Source organism: Ovis canadensis, chromosome 4 (assembly GCF_042477335.2).
Source record: "Ovis canadensis isolate MfBH-ARS-UI-01 breed Bighorn chromosome 4, ARS-UI_OviCan_v2, whole genome shotgun sequence".
Taxonomy (NCBI): Eukaryota; Metazoa; Chordata; class Mammalia; order Artiodactyla; family Bovidae; genus Ovis; species Ovis canadensis.
In genome coordinates, this window is record NC_091248.1 from 130,052,960 (window position 1) to 130,078,468 (window position 25,509).

A 25,509-nucleotide genomic window follows, 5' to 3' on the forward strand; every position below is an offset into this window, starting at 1 on the left:
TATAATTGATAATTTAAGTTAATAATAAAAGTTCATTATTTTTTAATCATGTTCCTGAAGAATAAGTTATAAATCTGTGAATAACAGTCCATGAAATTAGCACTTCATTTATACAGAGGAGAAACGGCAACTCCTATCACAGTCAAGGCCAGAGTCCTGCTAAGAATTGCTGAGTTTTTCATAAACGTGTGTTAACACACATCCAGAGCTTGATAACGAAGGTAACAGAATTTTCACATAACAGCTAAAAGGAGAAGTCCTCTCCAGTGGAGCAAGAGACTGTCACTCTTATTGATCACACACTCTTACGGGGAGGAAAAATAAGCATATTCCCCCAACATACAAATATTTATAGATTAAGGGGAACTAAAGAGCCTCTTGATGAAAGTGAGAGAGAGTGAAAAAGTTGGCTTAAAGCTCAACATTCAGAAATCCAGAGAGATGATATGGGGTGGGAGGGGGGAGGGGGGTTCATGTTTGGGAACTCATGTACACCCATGGTGGATTCATGTCAATGTATGGCAAAACCAATACAGTATTGTAAAGTAAAATAAAGTAAAAATAAAAATTAATAAAAAAAATTATCTTCTATTAAACTCTGAAAAAAAAAAAACTAAGATCATGGCATCTGGTCCCATCACTTCATGGGAAATAGATGGGGAAACAGCGTCAGACTTTATTTTTGGGGGCTCCAAAATCACTGCAGATGGTGACTGCAGCCATGAAATTAAAAGACGCTTACTCCTTGGAAGGAAAGTTATGACCAACCTAGATAGCATATTCAAAAGCAGAGACATTACCTTGCCAACAAAGGTCCATCTAATTAAGGCTATGGTTTTTCCAGTGGTCATGTATGGATGTGAGTTGGACTGTGAAGAACTGAGCGCCGAAGAATTGATGCTTTTGAACTGTGGTGTTGGAGAAGATTCTTGAGTCCCTTGGACTGCAAGGAGATCCAACCAGTCCATTCAAAAGGAGATCAGCCCTGGGATTTCTTTGGAAGGACTGATGCTCAAGCTGAAACTCCAGTACTTTGGCCATCTCATGTGAAGAGTTCTCATTGGAAAAGACCCTGATGCTGGGAGGGATTGGGGGCAGGAGGAGAAGGGGACGACAGAGGACGAGATAGCTGGATGGCATCACTGACTCCATGGACATTGTGTCTGAGTAAACTCCGGGAGATGGTGATGGACAGGGAGGCCTGGCGTGTTGCGATTCGTGGGGCTGCAAAGAGTCAGACGTGACTGAGCGACTGAACTGAACTTACGTCTAACATGTACTGCATGTAATAAAATACACAAGAATATAAAATGAAAAAGGAACTGTGGATAAAATATAGTAATAAAGTATATTAATAGCAAAATAACATTTATTGAGGGCACACAGGTAAGTGGGTGTAGATGACACTAATGTGATCTGATGTAATTTAACTTGATTAACAATTAGAATGCCATCATTTTAAATTCCATAATGTGGCTGAATAGCCTGATGACTTATTGCCTGCCGACAGTTTGGTTCCCCCTCAACTCACAACAAAAGCAGTCCCTAGACAAGGATTTTGTTTTTTAGGGAGAGAATCCCATGAGGCCGCATGAGAGTGGGGAAGTGAGAGGGAAGGGTGGAATGTGAGAAACAGTGAGAGAATGAGGAGACGGCTCCTACAGAGGCCGCCTGAGAAATACCTTGGTTCTCACCGAGGCGTGAGGAGTTACCAACCTACCAAGCGCTGGCCCTCACTGGTAAGGACTGCCCCGCCTGGCCCACATGCCGCCCAGCAGGCTCTGTGTCCAGACGACACCGCAGAAGTCGCTGGGGGGTTTCGGAACTGCAGGTTCCCCAAAGCTGGAGGAGCTGCAGGTACGGACAGCATATGCTGCATCTGCTATGCCTGCATTATGAAAATGATCTTTTAAGCCCTTACAGAGCAGCTTTGTTAGGTAAGTGAACATACAGTTAATTTTAACTAAACAGCTTACATTTAAATGATTACACCCTTGAGAACACCCGAGTCCATTGTTCTTTCCGCTTTTCCTGCAGGAAACCTCAAAAGTACAAGTGGCGTAGGGCAGCATGATGCACGGGTCGAACGAGCGACAGGGTCAGTCTGAATGTCAAGTGTCGATGACCCAGTCCCTTCTTAGATTAGAATCTATGAACCAAGGTTCTAAATTTTTCTTGCTCCTTCACCGCAGGCTACCTCGGGTGCCCCTTGAGGTGCATGCCTGGGGCCATTTCTGGTGCTTTCTGGCCATTACTGGACCAAGGGATATAAAGCCTTGTCCAGCTCTCAGCTGGCAGGTTTTAAATTCCTTTCAGGGTATGCCTGACCTATTCTAAATGGGTAAGAAAACACAAGTAATGTGCAATTATACTGTAGTTTTAGCATTTGTCTCTTACTTAACAAAGGTAGGAGGAGAAAGCGGTGATAGGACCAGATGGCTGGATGCCATCATGGACTCAATGGACACAAGTTTGAGCAAACTCCGGGAGATGGTGAAGGACAGGGAAGCCTGGCGTGCTGCAGTCCGTGGGGTCACAAACAGTTGAATATGACTGAGCAACTGAACAACAACAAACAACAAGTTACTTAACAAGAAAGATGAAAATTTCAACCTTCACAGAATTCTCCGAATGGGTATCTCATTTCCCCGTGATTTAACAATTATACAGAAACCCAACCACTGTGTCCTGGGATTCAGTATAACAGATCAGAATGCTCTGACTTCCCGTAGTCTTGGGTGTGAACGGCAGATTGGGTAGGCTCCTTGCTTTCATCCCCTTTACAGAAATAACAGCTCCATAGAAACATTTTCCAAGTTCACAGCTTCTTAAAGGAGTTACATATGAAAAATCAGAAAGGCGTTTCAACTTTCCTAAACAAGTATTTAACTGAGTTCCAGAAATGTGACACAAAGTTAGAAAACTCCATTTTATTTGGACTGAAATGTGTATCTTATGTATTTAGTTTTAAAACAACTTAATATAGTTTAACTATTATTATTATCACTCTGAATAATCTTCAACAACCCAGGAACAGAACAGTCTAAGGTCCCAGTTTAAGAACTCCATTCTGTGTAGAAACGTGGTTATGTTAGATTCCCTTTAGAGTTTAAAATTTTAGAATCAAATCATTTTAGCCTATTAAACACTTTTTAAAACTTCCATAACATCTGACCAAAGACTGTTTTAAGATACACATCAACAAAACTCAACACCACTTTCTCCAATAGTAAAAAAGTGTTTTTTTAAATTGTTACTTTTTAAATGACGTGAAACTAAAGAAAACTGGTTGCCAGCTTTAGAATCATTTTGTTTGGAGAAGAGGATTCTACGCTTCACTACCTGCTGCCACGCCTTACAGAGATAGGGCCTATAGTCCACATCCACGTCACTCGGGCGGTTAAAGGCGCAGGAAGGCCCTTCCTCCGGGTTTGAGGCTTTCTGCATTATACTCTGCGTTGTTGCAAAGAGGACCAAGCGATACTCGTTTACAAGCTTCTCTAAGAGGTGAGCGCACTTCTTCAGAGTCGACTCCTGTAAGTTAACACTTTCTCCTCCGTTTGCACGGTCTATCCAATAAAAAGCTGACAGGCTATCCAAAATCAAAAGGCAGACAGAAGGATGACTGCAGAGCATGGTTTGCAGCGAGCACAGGGTGAGGAGTAACTGGGTGCTACCACCGCAGTACAGCAGAAACAACCGGCCAAGGCAGTGGCGCACTGCTTCTTCAGAGCTCTGGGACAGCCGATGCTCCAGGACTGTAACCAGCCGGAGCATATCAAAGTGGTAATCTGTATCAATAAACACGACTTCTACTTCCAGTCCCCCTTCCGATTTCGGAAGTATACATCGTGCTGTCAGATGATAAAGCATTTCGGTTTTTCCTGTTCCTTCTGCACCATGAAATTCAAGAATATCACCTGTGTAAAATTTAAAAACGTCAGTCAAAATGCAGCAGCACAATAATGACAGGATACAAAATGAAGTCGGCAAACAATGTTTTTTATAAAGACATTTATGGAAATTTTCTCTTTTGAAAGAAAATCTAAACCCATTTGCCAAAAGGAATTTGTATACGCAAACACAAATAAAGAAATTAAACGTAAATCATTACATTTCACCTCTGAAAAAGGTGTTGGTTGTTAATCAGCACCAAGAAAATTTGACAACAAGATGAGATGGTTGAAATGGGCCTATGGGCATCTCCTGGAGATGAGTTACAGCACTGCGAATAAACTGCCTTAGACCAAGCATCTTTTAAAAAGATACTGACTACTGGTACACATTTCTAGTCATTAATTACCCAATATCCAGTTTCTCCTTTTCCTTTAAGTGTAAAACCCCACTTTTGGGGGAAAAGCAATGTGCACAGCTTAAAAGCGATTTTCCCAGTCTTCCTTGCAAAGAGAGGCCACCAGATACCACAGTGTAGCCACAGGCAGAGGTTTGCTGGGGATTCCCAGTTGTGCTGGCCTGACACGGGCGCCACTTCTGCTCTGCTGCTCCCTTCTCAGAGGTGACAGCTATCTGGAAACAGCGAGGACGACAGGTACACACTGCAGAGGGGAGGCCCCGAGGAGGATGGAGCAGGAAGACTGGAGGTGCCCAGGACGTGGATGACAATGCAGAACCCTGCACACCAGCCACGCACAGCCTGCCTCCACACCAACATGAAGAACGTGAGTCATGAGGCTGGGCTTCTATTACGTGCAGCTGAAACACTCCCTAACAAGGGCTTCCCAAAGAGGCTGGCCTTCTGGGTGGAAGGGTTCTTGACTGTACAATTTCACGCACACAGGCAGTAGGGCCCACGGCCCTCAGGCCCTCAGTGCCAACTGCATCCCTGGGGGAAACACCTTGCACGTTTCCATACTGCCTTTAGTTGCCATGTGCTGTATGAATCCCGCTCGACACTGTTTCGTTGAAGTGACACCTGCACTGTGAGTTATTTTCCAAGCATTATAAGTCAGGGTCAACGACTCCGAAGACTCAAATCTCTTTCTTGGCAGGTTCGAGTAAGTCTCGTTTATTGAGGACAGCACAAATGAAACACCTGGGGAAACTGTCCTGCCGCCAGACTTTCAAAATCCACTCAAAATGGGCTTTTCCATTCTTGTCTATTTGCCATTCACTTTACGGCTGAACAGTGTAACTGGAAACACCATGTTAAAAAGGCAGTTTCTTAGGCTCTGACCCGACTACAAGGTCTGTCTGAGAGTCCAGTTACTTTATTTCCTGTTATTACTAACAAACCATTGTATGTTGGAACACTCACAAATAATCTGTAAGAAATCTAGCAATCTGCCACCATACCATATTTAAGTAGTATAAAACTTCAGCCAAATTTTACTATAATCTTATATACAATTTGCAATTCAAATTTTTAATTAAAAAGATTCCCCTCGCCCCCATTCCCAAGATTTCAGCCTCAGAGAGTAAAATTATCTTCACATTAACAATTGTTCACGGATGCTCTTATGGTGACTAAAATTATATTCAGTTATATTCAACCCAGAAATTCAGGTTACTCCCTCCTACCATATAGCTAAGGAAGAACTAAGTGGAAATCCTCCCCATACCCCCAAATAAAGTCTTTTACCGCCCCATATTATAGAAAGAGAATAAGCTACATCACTAGATGAAGGAACATTAACACTGAGCCAATAGTAATAGGGAAGGAAACACAGCTTAGCAACGTTAATGGGAAAGTGGCTGTGAGCACGCAGCGGGCCACGCAGAGGCGTGGTGGGGAGATAACAAGCAGACCACACACATGCGCCTTTTTCCTGGCAAGTCGGCCCACAATGCCGAGGAACAGCCGTCAACGCTTCCACAGGGCTTTCCAGCTGAAAAAGGGAATCCTAATAACACTCAGAGGTAGGAAAAGCTAACTTGATTGTCGATCATCATTACATTTACAAGGTATGTCATTTCTGACGATTTACTTGATAGATTTCTTGTTCACTACTTTAAGGTAGGAACCTGAATACTCTATCCTTAGTGCAGAGTACACTATCTTTTGAATGCATTTCATTGGATTCTTCTCTTCTTAAGAACGTCTTGAAAGATCTAAAAAATGAAAATGTAAGTTCTCATTCCATGCAGAAAGTCAATTTTGGAACACAGCATTTTGAAAGGGAGCAAGTGTGGTAGGGAGGCGCAGGTGGGCAGGTGTGAAGGCCACTGACCAAGGCGTGGAATGAGGGGCCAACACCAGAGATAAGCCAGGACAGGAGCCAATGGTTCAGGGCTGGTTCAGCCCCCGCCATCTGCCCCTGGGCCAAGTGTGCTGACGCTTCGTTTCTATCAAGTCTTCGGCCTCCTTCACTTACTCAGAAGGTAAGGGGAAACCTAGCGTAGTGACTTAAAAGTTCTCAAAGACAGGCTTGGAAGTACCATGTAAAGAAAAAACAAAACAAAACTGAGTAGAGAGTTTTCATCCATATATCACATAAATATTCTAACAAGAATTTAGCTTTCAAAATGGCATGTTAAGATGTGTCTCTAGGTGTCAGAAATAAATACATCCTACGGCCACTAGGACTCAAGACTCATGACAGTAACAAGAAAGAGAGTGATTTAGGAATAAGCTACATAAAAACGGAGAACAGAAAACTCTCTAGGGGAGTGGGAGTGAACCTAAGACAGAGGCCGAAACTCAATTCTCAGGACACACCCACAGTTAGAGGAGCCAGCATGAAGGCAGGTACGACAGAAATTTCATAGGGATAGTACTAAATAATAGTAAATGCAGCAGCAAAGTTCTAAAAATGAAAAAAGAGCCCGGGAGAGGTGAGGAACAGATCGCCGGCCTGTCCTGGATAGTAACCTGACAGCAGTAAATGTACAGTCTGCAAAAGCACCTTTAACACAAACATTTTATGAGCCAAACTTTAAAAACAGAGATGCTCAGTCTGCAACAGCACCAGAGGGAGCAGTCACTGTCTTTAGAGAAGAGCAGGATGGAAATCAGCCTGGAGGAAGGGAGGCACACATGAGGAACCAGAAAAATAACAATGGTTTAGGCTCATTTCAAGAGTAAAAATTAAACAGCAATTTCATGTGGCTGGAGAGTCAAATGAAGATAAGGTAAGATAAACGTAACATGTTCTGAGGCAACAGAGGAGGGACTCAGCAGGGAGCTAGAAACCCAAGATATTGGAGAGAGGGTAACTGTGAGACCTCTCCGGATGTTTTCTGGAGTTCTCAGAACAGAGGAAAAATGAAAACTTTGCTAAGTGTTTTCTTGGATAGAGCGGTGGGGCTCATAAACATTTTTTCAGCGTAATTCAAAAGAGTAAGGCTTTGAGTGCACTCTCCTACAAGATCTAATGAGGCTTTCTAAACCCATGCATTAACTGAGACCAGCCGGTGTGGTGTGAATATGGATTCTTCATAGCCCTGGTTCAGCATGAATGAAACTGAGACAAAGTTTAAGGCTGTCTAAGAGACTATTAGGTAGGTAGAAGCACTCTTCCCCTTTTACAGATTAGTAGCAAAGTGAGGGGGAAAAGGGCATTTCTAACAACCGGGTAAGTAAAATCTGCCAACTTGGAAATTAAAGATGAATATGATCATTAACTTCTTGAACTAGATTCTCTACAAATATGTTTGTTTAATGATGAACTGAAATAAATTTCATTGATTTTTATAAACATTTACTACCTAATCATAAGATCAAAAATAATATTCAAACATAATGTTCTATAGGGAGACATGGTCCTTTTAACTGCATCTGAAACACTATCTCGTAAGTTTCCGTGAGCTGTTAAGAGAAATCTTGCCCTAGTCCAGTCAAATTACTGAGTATGACAACTGGTAGTTAAAGAAAAAACCCAAACCAAAAAAAAAAAAAATCACCTCTACAGTTTGACAGTTGACAAGTTAAACTAAACCAGAAAATCTGGATGGTTTGGCCTTGATAGTTACCATCACAAATAGAATGCTGTAAGGGGTTTGGGTAGCAGATTGTCAGAGTGAGTTTATGAATCTAAAGAGCCTTCAAAATAAGGAAAAGAGAGAAAAGCCAAAAAATACATCCTCTAGGTACCAACGTACTTCCTTGGTGGCTCAGACAGTAAAGAATCTACCTGCAATGCAGGAGACCTGGGTTTGATTTCTGGGTTGGGAAGATCCCATGGAGGAGGGCATGGCAACCCCCTCCAGTATTCTTGCCAGGAGAATCCCATGGGCAGAGGAGCCTGACAGGCCATGGTCCATGGGGTCTCAAAGAGTCAGACACGACTGAGCAATCATATAACAAGCGTGCTGAATTTGCAGAGCAATCACTATTGTACTGAAGAGATAATGAGTTTACATATGGTCCTGAATAACTACTATCCAGTAAAAGCATTAAAAACGTTTCACAACAGTATTGGTGATGCTTGTAACTCCTCAATCTCTTACTGCTTCAAAATGAACTTCCCTGTAACACTTTCTGTTAAAGTGCTGTTGTTGATAAATAACCCTTATAATCCTGGTCTTATGTCTGCTGTTGCTCTAAAGAGTATTCATCTAATCAGGTATTTTTTTCATCTAACTAGTTTTATAGCTCTAAGACCTATCATAATTTTAAGTAAACTTCTTTGTTAGTGACTGAACATAATGGTGTTTTTTAAAGTTTCTATAAACATAACATTCAAATGTATAAGCTGTGCTTCGAATCCATGTTTTAATGTCAGTTCCATAAGGTTCAATGTAATAATATCCTTTCTAATAGACTAAAAAGACAGTTGAATCTTTTGTCTAATATGTTTGATCAAAATTTGTCATTTATTATTGACAGTTTATAATTTTTTTGACTAACACATATGCTCTATAGGAAATACTAAAAGGAGTCCTTCAGGAAGCATAAAAGGATAGCAGTAGACAGTAACTTAATTCCAAATGAGCAAATAAGGAACACAGGTAAATATAACTATATAGGTAAATGTAAGAGTTATGTGTGTTTTATAGTTGTAATTATTTTTTCATCTGATTTAAGAAACAACTGCATTAAGTAATTTTAATGATTTTAACTAAGCAAAATTTTAACTGTGAAGGGCATATACTGTATAAATGCATAATTTATAACAGCAAGAGGAAGGGGACAGGAATGGAGCTATGATGGCAAAGATTTTTTACAAAAAATATAGAAATTAAGGTGGTATGTAACCCATACTAGACTGTTATAAATTAAGATGTTGACTGTGATCCTGAGGGTGATCATGAGGTAACTAACGCAAAAAAGGTAAAAATAATGACAAGGAATTAAAATTATACACTAGAAAATATCTACTTAACACAAAGTGAAAGTGTTAGTTGCTCAGTCGGGTCTATTTTTTCTTTACTTTTTTTGTGTCCAACTCTTTGAGAACCCCATGGATGGCAGCCCACCAGATTCCTCGGTCCATGGAATTCTCCAGGCAAGAATACTGGAGTGGGCTGCCATGCTCTTCTTCAGGTGATCTTCCTGCCTTGGTGATCGAACCCAGGTCTCCTGAGCTGCAGGCAGATTCTTTACCATGTGAGCCACCACCGACGCCCACTGAACACAGAGGAAGACAGTAAAGGATGAACAGAGGAACAAAAGAGATGCAGGGCACATATGAACAGACAGCAGGATGGCACCCATAAGCCCCGTCTTAACTAATAACAAACGGACTGAACAGTCCAAACAAAAGGCAGAGACTGACAAAAGGGAATAAAGAAACATGATCCAACCACAGGTTGTCAACAGCGGGCATACTTTACAACCCAAGTCACAAGGTTGATACTGAAAGGACAGCAGACGAAATGCTATGCAAGTGTAACCAAGAGAGACTAGAAGCGGCTAGCCCGTCACCAGACAGCATACGTCTCCAGAACTTTATCACCTCCCGACACTGAAAATCTGTACCCAGTAAACAATTCTCTCTTCCCTCCCCAGCCCCTGGAAACCACCATTCCACTTTCTGTTTCTATGGATCTGACTATTTTAGACTCCCCGTATAATACAGGGGATTCAGGAAGTATTTTTCTTTTTGTGACTGGCTTATTTCACTAAGCATGTCCTCAAGATTCATTCATGTTGTAGCATGTGTCAGAATTTCTCTCCTTTTGAAGGCTGAATAATATTCCATTCTATGTACAGACCACCTTTGTTTAAATCCATTCATCTGTTGATGAGCACTTGGGTTGCTTTCATCTCTGAGCAACTACTGTGAATAGTGCTGCAATGAACACAGGTATGCAAATAATACCTGTTCAATACCCTGCTTTTGATTCTTTTCAACTGTATGCCCAGAAGTACAATGGTAGTTCTATATTTTACTTTTTGAGGAACCCTCAAACTCTTTTCCATAATGGCTGCACCATTATGATCCCATTTTTATGATCCTAACATTTTATGATCCCATCAATAGTGCACAATGGTACTAATCTGCTCACCGCCTCACTGACACTTGTGAGTTTGTTATGACAGTAGCCATCTTAAAGGGTGTGAGATGACAAAGAGAAACATTTTAAAATTATTAATAAGTCAACTCATTGATAAACTATAATAATGATAACAAACATACATGTGCCCAATACTACATGAAACCCACAAAAACTGATAGGGAGAAACAGACAATTCACCAATAGTTGGAGACTAAAAGACTAAAATATCCAACTTTCAATAACGGACAGAATAACTAGACAGAAGATCAGCAAGGAAAAGGATACTTCAACAACACTAAAAGCCAACTAGAACTAAGAGACACCAATAAAACGCTTGGCCCAGCCACAGCGGAGTACACATTCTTCTCAAGCACACATGGGACATTCTCCAGGATGGACCATATGCTTGGCCTGAAAACACAGCTCAATAAATTTAAACAGACTGAAATCAAAGAAGTATGTTCTCTGATCAGAAAATAATGAAAACAGAAATCAGTTACAATGATACCAAAAGCCCTAAATCTTTTAGACCCTGAATTAGGCAATGGCTTCTTAGCTTTGATACCAAAGACAAGAGCAAGAAAAACTGGATAAATTGGTGGACTTCATCAAAATTAGTAACTTTGTGCCTTAATGGAGAAAAGAAACTACAAAACAGGAGGAAATATCTGCACATCACATATTTAATAAAGGCTTGTAGCTAAAATATATAAAAGACTCACCTCAATAATAAAAACACAGACCAATTTTATAAATAGGCAAAAGATCTGATATTTCCCCAAGTTACACACACAAATTGCCAAAAAGCACATGCAAAGATGCTTAACACCATTAGCCATTAGGGAAATGTAAATCAAAACCACAATGAGGTATCACTTCATTCTCAATGGGAAGGCTATAATCAAAAAGACAGACAATAGCTGTTTGCAGGATCTGGGCAAACTGGAACCAGTACACACTTCACTGACGGTGACAGGTGAAGTGTGGGTGTCCCAGCAGGCGCTTTAGACAACAGCCTGGAAATTTTGCCAAAGGTTAAACACAGAGCTACCATACAACCCAGCAGCTCCTCTCGTAGGTATTACCCAAGAAAACTGAAAATATTTCTCCAGAGAAAAACTTGTACACAAGATGATCACAGTAGCATTATTCTTAATAACCAAAAGTAGAACCCACCCAAATGGCCACCAACTGATGAATGGATACAACGGAACATTAGTCAACAAAAAGGAACAAACTACTTGATGCGTGCTACAGTGTAATAAATCTTGAAAATATGAAGCAAAGTAGACATCAGTGACAAAAGACCATACACTGGATGGTTCCAACGACATGAAATGTCCAGAAAAGGCACATCACTGAAGCAGAAAGTAGATTAACGGGTGCCTGGAGCTAAGGGACACGAGAGGAATTGAGAAGCAACTACCAACAGGCACGGGTGTCTTTTGGGGGTGAAGAAAATGTTCTAGAACTGCCTGCGCCAACAGACGCGTAAGTGCAAACTGTCCACTTGAGCGGGTGAACTGCATCCCTTTAAAGACTATTACGCTGGGAAAGAAAACACACACACACACATCTAAGCACACCACCTTCTTTTTTCAGTTTTCCCTAGTGGAGAAGTGTTAGTAGAATAAGCGGGTATCATTTTCCCTATTGTAAAAATATTCACAGAACTACCAAGTACCTAAGAACCTTCCTGTGATCCTCAAACTTGTAAGGAAACAATAAGCAACAAACTCCCACAATTACTGTGCTGGGATAAGAGAGGTTGTTTACACGGAAGACTTACTGAAGGTAAACCAGCTCCATCTCAGCTGGCAGACAACGAAGGCTAAAAAGCGAGCCGCCATCATCTCTGTCCCAGTTTTTAATTTCACGTTTAATCTATGTAGGCTCTTGCTAGAAGTGTGAGTGTATATATGAATGCGTGTGTGTGGGTGTGTTAGTTGCTCAGTCGTATCCAACTCTTTGCAACCCCATGGTCTGTAGCTCACAGGCTCCTCTGTCTATGGAGTTCTCCCAGACAAGAATACTGCAGTGGATTGCCTTTCCCTTCTCCAGGGGATCTTACCAACCCATGGGTCGAACCTGGGTCTCCCACATTGCAAGCAGATTCTTTACCATCTGAGCCACCAAGGAAACCCATATATGGATATATGTGGGGGGGGGGGGAACTTGTTTTATAAAACTTAATTTATGATACTATATTTTGGATTGAGACTGTGTTTTTACCATGCACAGGTGACTCTTCATCAGCAAACAGATGTGGTTCTATTTCTTTCAAGGAACTTCTACCTTCCAGTCGGGCAAGGAGCTTGCAAAAGGCAGGAAAAAAAGAGAGAGAAGGAAAATTTATTATCTAAAAATTTAAAATTCAACACACACACACACATAATCCTACAAACCAATATTTATACAATTTACCAAAAGTCTGTAAGAAACTTTTCATCAGCATTTTGAGGATTTGGAGGAAATTATGAAATAGAAAATATAATTTAGCAGGAAAGTTGTGTTCATTTACCCAGAATATACTTTATTTTTTACATACCAAGTACTCTTGGTATAAAATGAGTCTCTGCCTTCAAAGAAGCCGATAGCATAGTTGGGGACACAGAATCAAACTAACTGCACAGTATTTACCTTCCTTACTTGCTATAATTATCTTTCTCACTATGCCCACCACACTTGTCACACAGGTATCAACTTTCGTCTGTTCATTATATTGCCAGCTCCTTATCTGGTGGAGGGGATGGGAAGGGAAGGGACAATAGAGAAAAACTCTCCCTGAGAAGCTCCAAATACTTGAATCTGTGAACAGGGCACATAGGCAGGCATAGCTGGCAGATGCAACATCAGCCAAGATTAAAAGGTTATAAACAGCTGTGTGTAGGTAAACTGTAAGGAGATCTGAAATGCCAGAGCCTGCGGCACAAAACAGGTAGGACATAATGAAGTCCTAAAGAACAGAAGTCAGATCACAAAAGATCTTGGATGTCACCTTTATGAGTTTGCTCTCTCGTTTGTAGATTAGAGCAAGGGGTTTTCAGAAGCAATGAATAGACTTCCCTGGTTGTCCAGTGGTTAAGAATCCGCCTGCCAACGCAGGAGACACGGGTTCGATCCCAGGTCTGGGAAGATCCCACATGCCAGGGAGCAACTCGGCACAGTTACTGAGCCTGCTCACCTTAAAGCCTGCGCTCTGCCACGAGAGAAGCCTACACACTGCAGTGAAGAGCAGCCCCACCCAGCACAACTGGAGAAAGTCTGTGCACTGCAACAAAGACCCAGCACAGCCAAAAATAAACCATAAGTTTAAAAAAAAAGAAGCAATTTACAACAGTTAAGAGTAGACAGAAGCTGACCCACTAGATCTCTGGGCTTGAGTTTCTCATCGGTAAAAGGAAGAAAAAAACAGTATTTCCTTCACAAGACTGCTAAGGATTCAACGTGTTCCAAGAGAAACTGATGCCTAGAGTGGTGGGGTGAGGGGCTAGAGGCAGCTCAGCCTCAGTTATTGGTGGGCTGACTATGTCCACACGACAAAGCCCCATGAAGACTCTGGACACCAAAGCCCAGGTGAGCTTCCTCGGCCGGCACACTGTTCTCGCTATCGCTGGGGAAAGCTAGCACTGACCACCCTCCACCAGGACAGGATAACTGGAGGCTCCCTGTTCGGAATTCTGGATTTTGTCCCACTGTATCTCTTCCCTGGGCTGATTTCAATGTTTCCTTTTGCTGCAGTAAACTATAAGCGTGACTAAGCTTTCAGTGTATTCTGTAAGTCCTTCCAGCAAATCACTAAACCTGAAGGTAGCCTTGGGAACCGCCAAACATGCAATTAATGTCTGAATGAGAGAGGGGGTGAGGACCTGAAACTCTGCAGGACCTGAAACTCTGGAGTCCTGGGGACTTCTCCCAACTTCACACAAAGAAAGCACTTCTGCTGCAAACTGACATGCAGTGGGTTTTCTCTAGGAAAAGCACTTGTGTGATTATCTGAGATGGGTACTTTTTCACAAAACACTTTTATTTGAAGAATGACTGACAAATTATGATTACACAAACTTCGGTATCTGTCAGACATCTTATTGAAAATGAAGAAAGTGAGCCTATCACTTTAAGGAAAAGTAACTGACAGTATTTGCTGCCAATGATAAAATGTGAATTTTGGAAAACTTATCTACTACTGTGAGCTTGACAGCATCCCGATACTTAAGGTACTGGTGAAATCACTGGTGATTTTAACGAATGTGATTTTGGGGGGCTAATTATTTAACAGATGCGTAAATACTTGGAAGATCTATATAACTCAGTGAACCATCATTTCCAAATGACCAATCACTGAGTAAAATTCACTCTCGGACAGTTTAAAGTTACGATAAATCAATGAATTGTAACATATGAAAAGTCTACTGACATAATTTCATATTCTACAATGCAATTAACTTCACTACTTGTCAAGTTTTGGTATACTGTCAAGGAAGAATATCCACAATTGTCCAAAAATACTCCTCCCTTTTCCAGCTCTGTAAGAGCCGAGATGATCTTCACAAACTTTAACCAGAACAACATATAGTAATAGATCAGATACAGAAGGAGAGATGAGAACCCAGTTAATTCCACTCTTCACTACATTTTTTGTTTAGGAAAACATAGCTATTTTTCATAATAATACTTACACAAATAGGCAATATTAACAACATATACAAGTCATCTGATGGGATGAAGTATCTTCCAAACCCAAGTAGAAAATACCCTAAATATTTGGCATAAACCTGACCATTACATAAATTTAAGTGAATGATGCCCAGATTTGAGGAGTTGAAAGAAGCAAGGTGTAATCAACCTAGAGCTTCAGAAGGAAGCAAAAAGTAAGTTAAGCCAAGGTACAAGGAATCCAACTAAGTTCTGCTTGACAGGACAGTTTAAATTCCTTTAGGGAAGATGACCACGTCAGGCAAACAGAGTTTGGTGATGGCAGCTATTAAGATTAATTATTTCTCTTGATTCTCTAAGCAACCTTTCTGAGCCCAAATTTCCTAATTGGGAAAGAATACACGGAGGACACAATCTTCATCTATTTGGCACTTGAGCTAAAATTGTAAATGAACAGTTTTGGCATTTGGTTTGCAAATCAGTATCTGCCAGGTTTTATCATCATAACAACACCTATCTAAGAACAGCTACCGTCTGTACTTGCTGCGGTATCAGCGGTACATGACTTACACACATTGTCTCTTTTAGCTGTTCCACTGACTCTATTTGTTGTCACTCTGCCTTCAGACGAGAAGATGAGCCAGGATTCTACCGGGACCTCTGGCTCCCAAAGCCTGGAGCTCCTCCCCTGCGCTGCAAAACCTCAGAGTCTGTATCACTAAGTCGGACAAAAATTTGAGTGCAGGGACAACAGTTTTTGGATTTCCTCAGCTGAAGGTCAAAACAATCTAAGGTCCTGTCTAAACAATTACCTGGTCTCTCTCAACCATCTCTCGTAACACACCCTAACATCACAAGGATCCCCAAATGTTTTCTTTCAACAGCACAATCAACACTGGAGCAACACTACAAAGGGGGTAATACTTAATTATACAAATATCCATTGGTAAATATTCCAGTTTAGTATTTCCAGTAAAGAATCCAGTGAATAAGTTGCTGGGCATACACAGATACAACAGACAGTTCCTATCCTCAAAGAACTGAATGGGGCAGAGTCAAAGGGTTCAAGAATTCAAGAAAGTATTGGAGGTGCTGTAACAGAAATGACATGGGGCTCTGTGAAGGCACTGAAAAGGCACAGTGAATTCTAATCAGTGTGAGAGGCTACTTTAATTTTGAAAGCGATTCAGCATACAGTTCTTTCAGGCACATACAAAATGTTCACTGATAGAGAAATGTCCTTTCCCTATACTCTAAAATACTGTAAGGCCCAGGTTATTGAATGAATGAAAACTCTATACATTCTTGAGGTCCACCTCCTTCCAGAAAGCTATTCCTATACTTCAGAACACGTTACCAGTCTCCCTCATCTGGACGTAAGAGCTTAAAGGAGAGGGCTCTATTTTGGCTCACCACCAATTCCAAAATGCTTTACATCTGGCACAAACTTAGTAGCTGCTTGTTAAGATGAAGGTAAACAGGGCACAGGTAGGTAGAACTGGGCAAAGGCTGGAGTGAAGGGATCCTTAAGCTATACAAATTTTCCTATGTTTGGACAATCTATGCAAAGTTCTACAAAAGTCCATGAGTATTCTTAGTTATTGCTAAAGTTATTAATAGTCATTAACAAGAGTCTGTTTTACAGGCAATCATACACCTTCAAGGTATATATTTATTATACATGCTTATTAAGTAGAATGTGTATCGTAAAGATGCTTTCGAGCATCATTTTATCTTTATGGAGAAGCTTACACTAGAGCAGGAAGGGGAGCTTAAAGATCGAATCACCAGAAATGAATGGTATCAAGGCAGACATGCATATGTACTTGTCATTTGGTAAAGGCTCATTTCCCCTGACCTTTTGTGATGAAATCTGTTTGCAGATGGACCCAGCAGCAAGGTTTCAAACCAGTTATGTGTGAAAGTCCATCTACACTCTAAACCAAATATTCACCCCCCTGCCCTATAACAAGCTTGGACTTCCATCTACAAACTGAATACAATTTTTAGTAGTTTTCCTACATATACAATATATAGGGGAAATTCACTCCAGGCAAACATGTGCAACTATAATAACAGTTTCCCAGGTGGCTCAGTGATAAAGAATCCACCAGTCAATGCAGGGGATGCAGGTTGGACCCCTGGGTCAGGAAGAGCCCCTGGAGAAGAAATGGCAACCCACTCCAGTGTTCTTGCCTGGGAAATCCCATGGACTGGTGGGCTATAGTCCACGTGATTGCAGAGTCAAACAGACTTAGTAACTAAACAACACATAACATAAAGAGACAAGCTGGAACATGTAGGAAGGCAAGGAAACAGCATCTATGTTAATATGTATGTTATCAATGCAAAATTTGGCCCTTATCATGGAGTCCCTTAAATCAGAGGACTAATTCTTTTCATTTATGAAATCAGGCTCTTCTGCTACTTAGAAAATTCAACTGCCCTTCAGGGCAGAGTACTAGGCCTGGCTCTTCAATAAAGCTTTTGTCTAAATTACATGGAAAAGACAGCTGTTACTCAGATACTAAATAGTACAAAAGCTCAACATTCAGAAAACGAAGATCATGGCATCCAGTCCCATCACTTCATGGGAAATAGATGGGGAAACAGTGGAAACAATGTCAGACTTTATTTTGGGGGGCTCCAAAATCACTGCAGATGGTGACTGCAGCCATGAAATTAAAAGACGCTTACTCCTTGGAAGAAAAGTTATGACCAACATAGATAGCATATTCAAAAGCAGGGACATTACTTTGCCGACTAAGGTCCGTCTAGTCAAGGCTATGGGTTTTCCAGTAGTCACGTATGGATGTGAGAGTTGGACTGTGAAGAAGGCTGAGCACCGAAGAATTGATGCATTTGAACTGTGGTGTTGGAAAAGACTCTTGAGAGTTCCTTGGACTGCAAGGAGATCCAACCAGTCCATTCTGAAGATCAGCCCTGGGATTTCTTTGGAAGGAATGATGCTCAAGCTGAAACTCCAGTACTTTGGCCACCTCATGTGAAGAGTTGACTCACTGGAAAAGACTTTGATGCTGGGAGGGATTGGGGGCAGGAGGAGAAGGGGATGACAGAGGATGAGATGGCTGGATGGCATCACTGACTCGATGGACCTGAGTCTGAGTGAAGTCCGGGAGTTGATGATGGGCAGGGAGGCCTGGCGTGCTGCGATTCATGGAGTTGCAAAGAGTCGGACACGACTGAGCGACTGAACTGAAATAGTACAATTCCATTGTTTCTAGTATATTCCCTGAGAGTTACTGCCTTTCACTAATGTTTTAAAAAGCAATCATCCTATAAGAAAAATATATTGAAAGTCAGGGGGAAATTACTATACGTACTTAAGCAGCATTAATTTCTAGCAAAATAAAGACTAAATTTTAGTTTATGACATTCCACAAATTAGTAATTTCATTAAATGTACAGTGAAGATTTCACTAGGAAGTTATTATCAGACTGTGCTTCAAAATTTCGCTTAGAAGAATCAACTATACACAAGACCTCAGAAAGAGATAACAAAGCATAGACTCAAAACTGAAGAACCTTAACACTGGAGAACACTCCCTCCCCTGGCCTCCTGCCCCGCTTGTGAGGGACTCCGCTGGAGAAACATGTGAGGTATATTCTCCTATCCTCTTGTTCTCTCTTCCCCAGGGAAGGAGGGATTTTCCTAATGGATTATTTTAGACATGCACTGATCAGCCTGTTCCGGGGTCCTGGCAGCTTGTCTGCAGGAAGTGCACCTTTCTGCCTTTCTAGTCTAGGAGGGGTGCTTAGAAATGAGCATTTGGCAACATGCAACCTTGAGAAAAGCACTCTTAGTGGAAGATGGAGACAGAAGCCAGATGTTGTTTAGTAGCTAAGTTGTGTCCTGCTCTTGCGACCCCATGGATTGCAGCCCACCAGGCACCTCTGTCCATGGGATTTCCCAGGCAAGAACACTGGAGTGGGTTGCCATTTCCTTCTCCAGGGGATCTTTCTAACCTAGGGACCGAAGCTGTGTGTCCAGCATTGCACAGGTATTCTTTACTGAGTTACTGGGGAAGACCTACTGAGCACCTGCAGTGAGCTAAACACTGTTCTAAACACTGAGACTTAAAGGAATAAAGAGAAATCTGCAATCATGATTCTTAAATGGCAGGGGTGGGAGGTGGGGAGACAACACATGTACAGTGTAAGCTGTCAGATGTAAGTGTTCAGAGGAAGAAACAGGTAAGTGGAATAAAGATTAACAGTAGGAAGGGCACTTCCCTGGTGGCTCAGTGGTTAGGAACCTGCCTGCCGATGCAGGGGACATGGGTTCAGCCCTTCAGCCTGAGAAGACCCCACATGCTGCAGGACAACTGAGCCTGTGCGCCTCCACTACCGAGCCTGCGCTCTAGGGCCGGTGAGCCGCAGCTACTGAGGCCTGCACGCTCCAGGGCTCACACGCTGCAACAGAAGAAACCACCGCAGCGACTGACAGACAGCAGCCCCCACTCGCCCCAGCTAGAGAAAGCCCGCACAATGCCACGAAGACCCAGTGTAGCCATAAACAAATCTTAAAAAACCAACAGTAGAAAGGACCTCCTCATACAAGCTGGCTTGTGAACAGCAACGATGCAAGTGTGGAAGTGAGCCGTGTCACCTTCTGAGGGAGAAGTATCTAGGCAGACTCCACAGGAACTACAAAGGCTCTGAGGCCAAGGCAGATCTGGTACATTCAAGGAAGAGCAAGAACAGTGAGTCTGAAGAAGAGTGAGGGAGAGGAGATCACAAAGGCAGGAGAGGAGAGCTGAGTTATCGGTGGGGCTGAAGGACAAATCACAGTTTGCAAATCATGTAAGAAACAGGATTCCAGGTTCTACCATGAATGATACAGGAACCTCCGGAAAGCTCTGGGCAGTAGAGTCTGCTTCTGTTTTGAATGGAGCATCGTGGATACTATGTGGAAAATACATTAGAGGAAGTGTGAACAGGGTGGAGCGGAGGCCAGTCAGGAGGTCACTGCAGTCAAGCAGGTAATGGTCACCAGGAAGAGGAACGGCTGCAGGAAAGGTAGTGAAATGTGGTCAAACCCATGAAGACACATTGACGGCACAGACGACGGGACGCACTCACGAATGCGGGCTGACAGGAGGGGGAAACGCGGATTCAAGAATGACTTCAAGGGGTTTGGCTTGAACAAAAGGTAGAAAAAATCCATCATTTAACAAGATAGGGAAGGCAGAGGAGGCAGCAGGCTGGGGCTGGGTGTACATGTGTGGTGGTACACCAAGGCTTCAGTTTGGGGCAAGGCTTCTCCTATTTTCATCCAGGAGTCAATCATGATGAACATGTTAAGTGTGGGAGGCCTATTAGACATCCATGTGGGTTATCAAGAAGGTACTAGAACATGTGTGGCTAGAATTCAGGCGTAAGATTGGAATTGATACCAGGTATTTTGTAGAGACAAAGTGAATTAGCTAGGAAAGCACAGGTAGATTGGGAGTCCACTTGAAGTTGATGGTTATAAATTTAAAAATGAAATCAGTCAGCCTGGTTGTGATTTTCTCTAGCAATATCCAGCTGAGTGGGTAGACAGTAAACAGTAGGAAGTAGACAGCTAGGTTTAACCATGGTCAGGAAAGTAGTTGAGTTCAGTCATGTCCGACTCTTTGTGACCCCATGAACTGCAGCACGCCAGGCTTCCCTGTCCTTCACTAACTCCTGCAGCTTGCTCAAACTCATGTCCATTGAGTTGGTGATGCCATCCAACCATCTAAGCCTCTGTCGCCCCCTTCTCCCCCTGCCCCAAATCCCTCCCAGCATCAGGGTCTTTTTCCAAGGAGTCAGTTCTTTGCATCAGGTGGCCAAAGTATTGGAGTTTCAGCTTCAACATCAGTCCTTCCAATGAACACCCAGGACTGATTTCCTTTAGGATGGACTGGTTGGATCTCCTTGCAGTCCAAGGGACTCTCAAGAGTCCTTCTTCAACACCACAGTTCAAACGCATCAATTCTTCAGTGCTCAGCTTTCTTTATAGTGCAACTCTCACATCCATACATGACTACTAGAAAAACCATAGCCTTGACTAGATAGACCTTTGTTGGCCAAGTAATGCCTCTGCCTTTGTAGGTTAGGATGTAAAAAGACAAGGAAGTTGAAAGTACTCACAATGGAGTAACGGTAATGCTGGAGCACTGATTCTGTTCTGGGCAAGAAGGGATGAAAAGAGAGAAGGGGACAGATGTTGTTCTATCACTGCAAGACCAAATATTATTTAATAAACACTACTTGTCTTATGTAATATTTGCCTCTTGTGGCTCCACATGGGTTCACAACCTAGGCTTCAAGGCTCACCAAAGTGGCCCTCCTATGCGTCACAGCACGGTGGGGGGTGTTGTTTGGCACACCAGCCCTCTTGTGCCTCTTTGACTGCCAGCAACAGCCAGGTATGGGCCCGACGCCCCAGCACCATCCATTTTCAGGGCTAGTTGACTCGGCAGGTGAGTTGAACCTTCCTAAGAAAAGAAAGCCAGGGGATTTCTAGGTGGACCAATGGCTACAATTCTGCACTGCCACTGCCAAGGGCACACGTCAATGCCCGGTCACAGAGCTAAGGCCCCGTGTGCGGCGCAGTGCAGCCAAAAAATAAAGAGACCAGGCACCGCTATTGATATTTATCCAGTGTGTACTGTGCAGGGAATACTGTGCTTAGTGGAAGGATATGCAGAAATATAAGGACTCGCCTTCTAGAAGTACAGCTGAAAGGGAACTGAGGATTTGTCATCTATCACCCTCACCTTACAGCTAGAAGCCAAGGTTTAATATATGTGCTCAGCCGTGTCCCACTTTTTGCAGCCCCATGGACTGCAGCCCACCAGGCTCCTCTGTCCGCGGGATTTTCCAGGCAAGAATACTGGAGTGAGTTGCCATTTCCCCCTCCACGGGCTCTTCCTGACCTGGGGATAGAACCCCCATTCTTAGGTCTCCTGAGTTGGTAGGCAGATTCTTTATCACTAGCGCCACCTGCGAAGCCCCAAGGTTTAATAACTTATACAAAATCTCTCAGCTTGCTGCCGGCAGAGCCAAGACTAGAATCAAGATCCAGCACTCTCCATCTCAGCCTCCAAAACAATGACATTAGGAAATTTCTGGCAGGGAATTCCCTAGTGGTCTAGTGGTTCGTGTACTTCACTTTCACTGTGGTGGCCTGGGTTCAATAACTGGTTGGAAAACCGTCCCACATGCTGAGCAGAGCAGCCAAAACATCAAAAAAAAAAAGAGAGAGAGAATTTCTGGGAAACGTCACAAAAACCGCCTTGTATGCATACTAATTGCTTCAGTCATGTTCAACTTTTTGCGACCCTATGGACTATAGCCCTACAGACTCCTCTGTCCATGGGATTCTCCAGGCAAGGATACTGGGGTGGGTTGCCATTTCCTCCTCCAGGGGATTTTCCCCACCCAGGGCGCGAACCCTCATTGGCAGACGGGTTCTTTACCACTAGCACCACCTTTGGGACATGATAATTGGGGTAGAGAGGTTTCCAACTTTTCACTTCATACTACTGGAATTTTCTGCCATAAGCATGTACTACTTTAATAATAAATACAATAGAAACTATCATAATAAAATTAAAAGAGAAGAAAGAGTATATTGTACATGTCAACCAAAACTGGACAGTGAATTTTTTTATCCACCAGTTACTTTTATACTTAACAAATACTGGCATTTTTGAGAAAACTCAACATATATCACTACTTAACAACTATATGCAAATGCAGCCACTTGGTGGGTGATACCAAAATATTGCCAAAAATCTTTTCTAATGTTCAGAGGAATATAAAAGTAAAAATACCATTGCTACTGTTTAAAAGCAAGGTAAAGAACAGACTATCTACCATAAATTGCATTCCAAGGTGTGTCTTCTTTAAATCAAGGGCTCACTATGTAAGTTTCCCACTTGCTCTCTCGCCTACTAGAAACTGCACCCCTGGAATCTGCTTTAAAAAAAAAATCCTCTTTGCAACTTTTGTGTTTTTTTAAGACCCTGTATGAAATGTCTTTTGCCTCCTAGTCACAAGATGTAGGGAACATTAGCTATTTTATAATATGGCTATTCTTGTGAATTAAAAATTTAAAGTAGCTTATTTCAGTTTCTTGCGATACTCTGTGACCTCAGATATCTTCCTCAACACAGTGACTCCAAGAAGTTCATGTAGTAGACTAATGTACAAAGAAAAGAAACAGAATCCAAATAAATTCAACAATGGCCACAGGGTGCCCAGCAATTAAGAACAAAGAGGCTTGTTTAGTTGGTTTTGTTGACAAAAAGGAAAAAGAATAAAGAAGCATCCTCCCCACCCCCATCCGCTCTGTACTCCAAAGTAATTCTAGTAAGGCAATCTTGCTGAGGATCGCCAGGCAGGCAGATGATGTGATGCATTTTTTGTTCAGTGATTTGACTGCACTGGGTTCTCAGTTTTCAGATACTAGTCTTGTTCTGACTGCAAAAGTCATCTGAGTTTAACCTGGGATTCAAATTATCATTTCAGTCAGTAAGCTTGTAGCTGTAGGAGTTCTTACAGGGAGAGGCACCTCTACTCTAAAGGAGCAAGGGTTGGCAAACTACAGCCAGCAGGCCAAATCTTGATGTTTAAAAAAAAAAAGGTTGGGACTTCCCTGGTTGCTTAGTGATAAAAAATTTGCCTGACAATGTAGGAGATGTGGGTTCCATCCCTGGTCCAGCAAGACCCCACAGGCCGTGGAGCAACTAAGCCTGCGCCACAACTATCACGCCTGTGCTCTAGAGCCTGGGGACCACAACTACAAAGCCCACTTGCCACAGCCACCTAAGCCTGCTGTGCGGTACAGGCCGCGCTCCTGACAACAGAAGCCTCCGCGCCACAACCAGAGAGCAGCCCCCACTTGCCACAACTACAGAAGGCTGGTACAGTAATGAAGACCCGGCACCAAAAATAAGATCCCCCAAAAGAACAAAAGGTTTATTGGAACAGAGCCACACTCATTTGTTTACACGTCTCTGCCTTCACATTAAACAGCAGAGCTGAGCAGTCCCGACAGACGGAATGGCCCGCAAAACCTAAATACAGACTATCTGGACCCGCGCAGAAAGCGTGCTCATCAGTTCAGGGCACTGCTACCCACCCTCCCTCCTCTATCAAAGATCCTCCATAACCTGCACTGCCTGCTTCTCAGGGCTGACCTGCCAACACTGTGTCCCCACTAGCTCTGTTTGGATTCAACTACAAAGAACTACTTGCACTTCCCCTAAATCCAGCGAGCATAAACGTGAAGGTCGCTTGGTCGCGTCCCATTCTTTGCGACCCCATGGGCTATACAGTCGATGGAATTCTCCAGACCACAATACTGGAGTGTAGCCTTTCCCTTCTGCAGGGGATCTTCCCAACCCAGGGATCGAACCCAGGTCTCCCGCATTACAGGCGGATTCTTTACCAGCTGAGCCACTAGGGAATCCCAAAAAGACTGGAGTGGGTAGCCTATCCTTTCTCCAGGGGATCTTCCCGACCCAGGAATCGAACCTGGGGTCTCCTGCAATGCAGGTGGGTTCTTTACCAACTGAGCTATCAGGGAAACCCAAAGGCAGAACCCACATACTTCCAACTCCCTGCCCCACATCACCCCTTCCTTGCCAAGTCACCTTCAAAAGGTCCCTGAAACTTTAGCTGTCGCCTCCTCCTCCCAGTTAAGTCTTCCAGGTTGCCCAAGGCCCTGTAATTTGCGGTCAGCCTCCCTTCTCAGTTCTGCAATAGCGGAAGCTGTTTCCTGCTTCTGACTCTAGATCTTGCACCCGCGGCGGACACATACTAAGTGCTTGGTCCTTGCTGGTTCAATTCCTAAATAAATCCTTGCAGGCCTCACACAGCTTGTGCGGCCCTGGATATTTAGGCTGGATATACATTGTAATAGCGAGAGCAGGACACGATAAGCAAAGACGTACAGAAGGCGAAGGTGGTGCCACCTACTCAGACACCCCTGTTCTAGAAAAATCTATGAACGCTCAGTCGGGTCTTAGCCTCTCCTGCACACCGTGTTTGACTGCCGTGCACAGGTTCGGCCCATAACGCTAGAGACTAGACAGCTCCCACTTTACACCCAGCCGTGTACGCAGTGAGCCCTCTGAGGGCCCCAGGTCTCCGGGGGACGCAAGTTGGGGGGACGGGGCAGCAGGGTCGCCGGCGTCCGGGCCCCGCGCGCCTCCTCCTTCTCCTGAGGGCCCGGGCCTCCCACGCCCTCTGGCCTCCCGCGGCCTCCCGCGCCCGCCCGTGGCCCTGTTCTCGTCTCCCTGGCTTTCACCCCGGCGCCTCTCACCTCCGTCCCAGATTCAGCCCTATGGAAGTCACTACACATCTCCCCGGAGGCTCGGAGCACCCGCCACTCAACCTTCCCGCCTGCAGCGCCATTTACCGCCCGGTGTCTTCCCCTCAGCCAGTCAGAGACGCTGA

General features: G+C 43.2%; 1 protein-coding gene across 1 annotated transcript; it reads right to left on the bottom strand.

Moving 5' to 3' along the window:
- Positions 1–1,351: 1,351 nt before the first annotated feature.
- Positions 1,352–25,509, bottom strand: XRCC2 (X-ray repair cross complementing 2). Its single transcript, XM_069588786.1, has 3 exons — positions 25,376–25,509; positions 12,631–12,712; positions 1,352–3,920 (listed from the first exon to the last, which is right to left on the bottom strand). The coding sequence occupies exons 1-3, from the start codon at positions 25,412–25,414 to the stop codon at positions 3,199–3,201; spliced, it is 843 nt and encodes a 280-aa protein (XP_069444887.1). The 5' UTR covers positions 25,415–25,509; the 3' UTR covers positions 1,352–3,198.